The 4,725-nt window shown below is 38.8% G+C and overlaps 1 protein-coding gene across 3 annotated transcripts; it reads right to left on the bottom strand.

Moving 5' to 3' along the window:
- Positions 1 to 329: 329 nt before the first annotated feature.
- Positions 330 to 4,341, bottom strand: LOC100546233 (C3a anaphylatoxin chemotactic receptor). Of its 3 annotated transcripts, none has more exons than XM_010715903.4 (3): positions 4,306 to 4,341; positions 3,675 to 3,738; positions 330 to 2,094 (listed from the first exon to the last, which is right to left on the bottom strand). In XM_010715903.4, the coding sequence occupies exon 3, from the start codon at positions 2,091 to 2,093 to the stop codon at positions 708 to 710; it is 1,386 nt and encodes a 461-aa protein (XP_010714205.1). In that variant the 5' UTR covers position 2,094; positions 3,675 to 3,738; positions 4,306 to 4,341; the 3' UTR covers positions 330 to 707. The 3 variants fall into 3 exon arrangements, with proteins under 3 accessions (XP_010714205.1, XP_003202599.1, XP_019472491.1); XM_003202551.5 differs by lacking the exon at positions 4,306 to 4,341 and adding an exon at positions 3,837 to 3,941; XM_019616946.3 differs by lacking the exon at positions 4,306 to 4,341 and adding an exon at positions 3,837 to 3,939 and having other exon boundaries at positions 330 to 1,987.
- Between the last annotated feature and the right edge of the window lie 384 nt (positions 4,342 to 4,725).

Below are 4,725 nucleotides of genomic sequence, written 5' to 3'. Positions count from 1 at the left end.
TCAAATTCTGCTTGCAATAAGCTAAAATACAGTAGGAATATTTGGGCAGCCTCAAACACCACCTTAGAGGAAAGTTTAGGACTCTAATGGTAGAAGGAGTGCTGAGGAGCCAGTGAGTACATGCTAATGAACATAGTTACAGCATGAGAATTAGGGCAGTTACCACTGTACAATGATATATTTGCTGGGATAAAAGTGATACCTTGGACATCAGGTGAATGAAAATCAGTTCAATGCAGCTGACTGGAGCATGTGCTGTTCCTATGCAGTGCTGCAGTAAAATGCAGCACTTCTCTCAGAACCAAGTATAGTCAGAGGAGAGACATCAGTGTTGGTTTCACCTGCATTTTATCAGAGACAGGAGATGCAGAACATCTTTAATAGACATATGTAAATAACTGATTATTTTCTTATTCAGCAGTTCAGAAATTGAAATATATGATTGCATTACAAACCATCCTGCAAGCCTTCTTTACTCTTTAAAGTACGCTGGGTCTCTTGCTTCACTAGTCTTTCGCCAGAGATTATTTCTCTTAGTATTTCCAACTTTCCATCTTGCTATAGTAGGATATAAAGTGGATTAGCAGATCTGATCTGAACCATCACTGTGCCCTGTGTGCAGTTCTCAGATGTGTTAAAGCACAAAAAAAAGTGGAGAGTTGTTGATGTGCAGAACTCTTTCTGCAGTAATGATGGGAAGTCCTGCATTAGACTGTGGTACTAACATCCATATCTTTTGAAGTCTTGCTTCTGTCAAGAGAGTAAGGGCTTGAACATGTTGGTTCCTCAGTAAAGACTCCTTCCAAGACTCCTTGCAGTGATTGCCTTGCCTTTGCCCTGAAGTCCCGCCCCACAAAAACATACAGCAGAGGGTTGATGCAGCTGTTAGCATATGCAAGTGCTACAGAGAGGTGATCCCAGAGGATCAGTGACTCCTTCAGTTCTGTACCAGGAGTAGCCACGAGGGACAGAATCCCAACTATATGGTAGGGAGCCCAGCAGACAAAAAATGCAGCTATCACAAGAATGATTGTTCTCAGCATCTTGTTTTGTGGCTTACGATAATTACTTGCACTCATCCTGTAAGCAATAAGTACATAGCAAACTGCCATTATGCCAAAGGGAAGTATGAAGCCAAAGACAGCCCTAGTAATATTTATTGCAATTAAGGGAAAGGGCATAGCATAATCATTACCACTGAAGACACTGTCAAAATCAAGCAAATCAAGAGGAGGATCAAGTAGCTTTAAATTGAAGTCATTGTTGGATGGTACAGGCAAGTTAGGATTAGGTAGATCACTCTGAGATTCCAATAGTGTGATGTCAGGAAAGGCAGTCGAATTTAACAAAGAGTTCACATCTACAGTGGCATGAGAAAGGTGAGCTTCTGCGATTATGCCTTTGTTGCTGGATATGCTGTTTGCTTGAAAATCTGGATAACTATCAGTAGGCTGATGAGCAAAGATGGTGCCAACATATGTGACAGCTGGTACTACAGGTGAGTATTCTTCCAATAACCCAGTTACAGGATCACTGTCATCCATATATTCTAGTATTTCATAATCTCCAAAATTGTACCCACACTCAGTTTTTCCACCATCAGTGATAGTGTTGCGGTAGTGAAAGACAGGACAGCAGAAAATAAAGGCCAGGATCCAAATGCCACTGCAGACTAGTGAAATAAACTTAATTGTTCGATGATTTTGACACCAGACGGGTTTCATCACGAGGAGGCACCGGTCAATGCTGATCACCATAAGTAGGAAAACACTAGCAAACATGGTGAAGATTATGACTGATGGGATGACTTTGCAGAGAAACCAACCATATGGCCAGTGTTCATTGAGGAACAAGTGGACAATGAAGAATGGCAGAGACAAGCAGCACATGAAGTCAGCCACAGCAAGGTTTAGGAACCAGATGATGTTCACAGATCTCTTCATTTTCAAACCAGCTACCCAGATAACCAACCCATTTCCTGGGATACCTATGATGAAAACGAGGATGAAGATAACCAGGGAGCCAATGGATTCTGGCGCATAATATATAGCATCCTGTTCATGTGAACTGCTGTTAACCAGGAGGGGAGGCATTCTGTAGTTAGAAAACAGAGAATAAATTAGTAGGCAGCTCCCCAGGTTTTTTGTCTGTAATGAAGAATCTCTGAGCCAGGAAACAGTACTGAGCTGGATGGATACAAAGGCATCAGCCTATACTAGTTTGCACTAAATGCTTACCTCTACTAATCTGGCAATTATACAGCTTCATCATTCTTACAGTGGCTTAGTTAAGCAAAGTCCACTATTCAAACAGGAGATTTGTATGCACTTATATTCTTCTATTTCTGTTATCCTTTTTGATTTCAGCCTTGTTCTTTTTATTCTCTACTGAAGTTCCCGCTTTATATATATGCCTTCAAAATCGCCACTTTTCTTTCCTGATCAACTTCCTGCTTTGTATGCAATTTTCTTTTACAGAACGATGCCAGCATTTTAGTTTCTTTTCTCTTTAAAATAAATAATCTTTTCCTGGCATAACCAGTTAAATAGACTTACGTTGAGAAGGCAATGATTATCTTACTGGAACAACTCTGCTCCACTTTCTGGAAATTATAAATAGAATGGATAAGACAGCAGCTCTGTTTGTTGAAGGACATTTTTAAGGAAGTCACAGTGAGCACTTCCTTCTCCTTTCTTTTCTAGCCTATACATATGTCTTGAGCTCTTTCTTAGATCTTTGGAAAGCTCGTCTTGATGAGGAGACAGGCAAGAAACGAATGGTTTTAGAATGACAGAGATACAGTTGAATAAAAAAGAAATAAGGAACAATAGTAATACTATTATTGAACCACTTAGGTTTAAGAAAAGCTGTTATATTGCATGAAAGTGAAGCTGAGTGACAGAACATGTTGGTGTGGTTTAAAACTGTGAGAGGTGGCAGTGGAAAAACTTGATTTGTTCAGTCATTCTTAGACGTAGATACTAGTAAACTAAGAAGAGAAAGTTAAAAAATCTAGAAAAGCCAAAGCAGGTCAGAGAAAAAGAGCTTGATATTCATCCTGTAAGCATAAACAAAATTGTTTTTAAAATCTCTGTTAACTAAACTCTTGACAAATCAGTAAAGATGGTTATGTTGCCGAATGACCAGTAAAAGAATTTCCAGAAGGCAAAGAAAATGCATAGGCAAGAGTTGAATACAACCTCCACAAGTAACTGAGATTACATGAATAAGAAAACCAAGACTGTTTCTATTTAAACCTCTGTTATGCCAGTAATTAGATGTCAGTCATAGACTGCTAAGTGCAGGTCTAAATCTATGCTATTATTAAAAATAAAACAAAATAAGAACAACCACATCCAAATAATCTATCTCTTTCTTGTATAACATATAGTCTAAATGTGGAGTACAGTCACTCCAACGTTTGAACTGTTCCATCACAAAGAAAATGATATAAATGGTTGCAACAGACGTTGCAATTAACATTTTTTTGTAACAATTGTTCAGTCTTTTAGGTGAGTTGACTTGTAATGAAAGCTATGAAGTAAGTCATTGGAAAACAGCAGTTACAAAGATGGAAATGAGAACTGAAGGAGGGGACAAAGGTTTTCAAGAATGAATAACAAGAAACTGCACATTAAAGAAGAAAGCAAGACTCTGTAGTTTATTGCACCTACCTCAGTGAAGCAAATATTGCAGTGCGTCAGTGTACAAGAAGCATCGGTCCTGTGTCCAGAGTGACTGCAAAAAAAAAGCTCATTACATTTTAGGAACTGCTTTTTTCCCCTAATTTGCATGGGTATGCAAAGTAACTTTTCTACCCTGAGGGAGAGGCTTACAGTGTCTCTTATTTGAAGATTTAGAAGCAATTGGCAGGTAAGTAACAAAGCAAGAAAACCATAAGAAGCGGTTTCAGCACTGTCCTAAGTCAAAGAAAATCAGGAAGCTAAGGAGTGATAATCACAGACGCATACTTTAAACTTTCCATAAGAAGACAGAAAATCTCAATGCCAAATCAGTTGTCTTGCCTACTAACATAACAGTGAAATGTTTCTTCATTTACTTCATAAATACAAAACCTAGCGTGATACCATCAGGTGTCTGGTCCGTTGTTTTGTAGCCACTTCATCTTTCTTCAGATCAGCACATTCATCTAGCTAATCCAGTTTCTTATCATACTGGATTCTTGACAATCCAGATCAGCTTCTGTCCCAACCTGAGTTTAGTTCACAAAATACAGGATATTGTACTCAAGAAACCATAATTGCTTGTGTCAAAGATCAAAGGCATTTTAATCTGTTTTGTTACCTTTCAGTACAGCAGGTACGGAAAACTTTTGTGTGTGTGTGTGTGTGTGCATGACTTTTTTTTTTTTTTTAAGGAAAAAGAAAACGGAACTTGGCCTGATGAAATATTAGAAATGTTAGAATTGGTCAACGGAAATGCTGATATCACAAAATGTTGACAGGCTATAAGAAAAGCCAAGGCATTTAAAAGGAGAAACAATAGAGTTCCCCTCTAACACACCTAATCTGGGAAGTCGAGAAACTGCTAGCAGGAATAGCAAAGCACGAGTGTACAAGAATTGGCCTCAGCACTTTGATTTTAAATGGAAAGCGAACCACAACTATGGGGAGTTCTGCTTCAAAGCATGTTATCTGTACTGTGCAACACACGAATGCTGACTCAAACACAAAAGCCATGCAACCACAGACAGGAAGGCAGGCC

This window comes from Meleagris gallopavo, chromosome 1 (genome assembly GCF_905368555.1).
Source record: "Meleagris gallopavo chromosome 1, MGAL_WU_HG_1.1, whole genome shotgun sequence".
In the NCBI taxonomy this organism is placed as follows: Eukaryota; Metazoa; Chordata; class Aves; order Galliformes; family Phasianidae; genus Meleagris; species Meleagris gallopavo.
Note: the sequence above shows the minus strand (reverse complement) of the source record. Positions and strands in the feature narration are given on the sequence as shown.

Bases quoted from the DNA above. Each gene is read 5' to 3' on its own strand.
- LOC100546233 (XM_010715903.4), bottom strand. From the start codon at position 2,093: ATGCCTCCCCTCCTGGTTAACAGCAGTTCACATGAACAGGATGCTATA.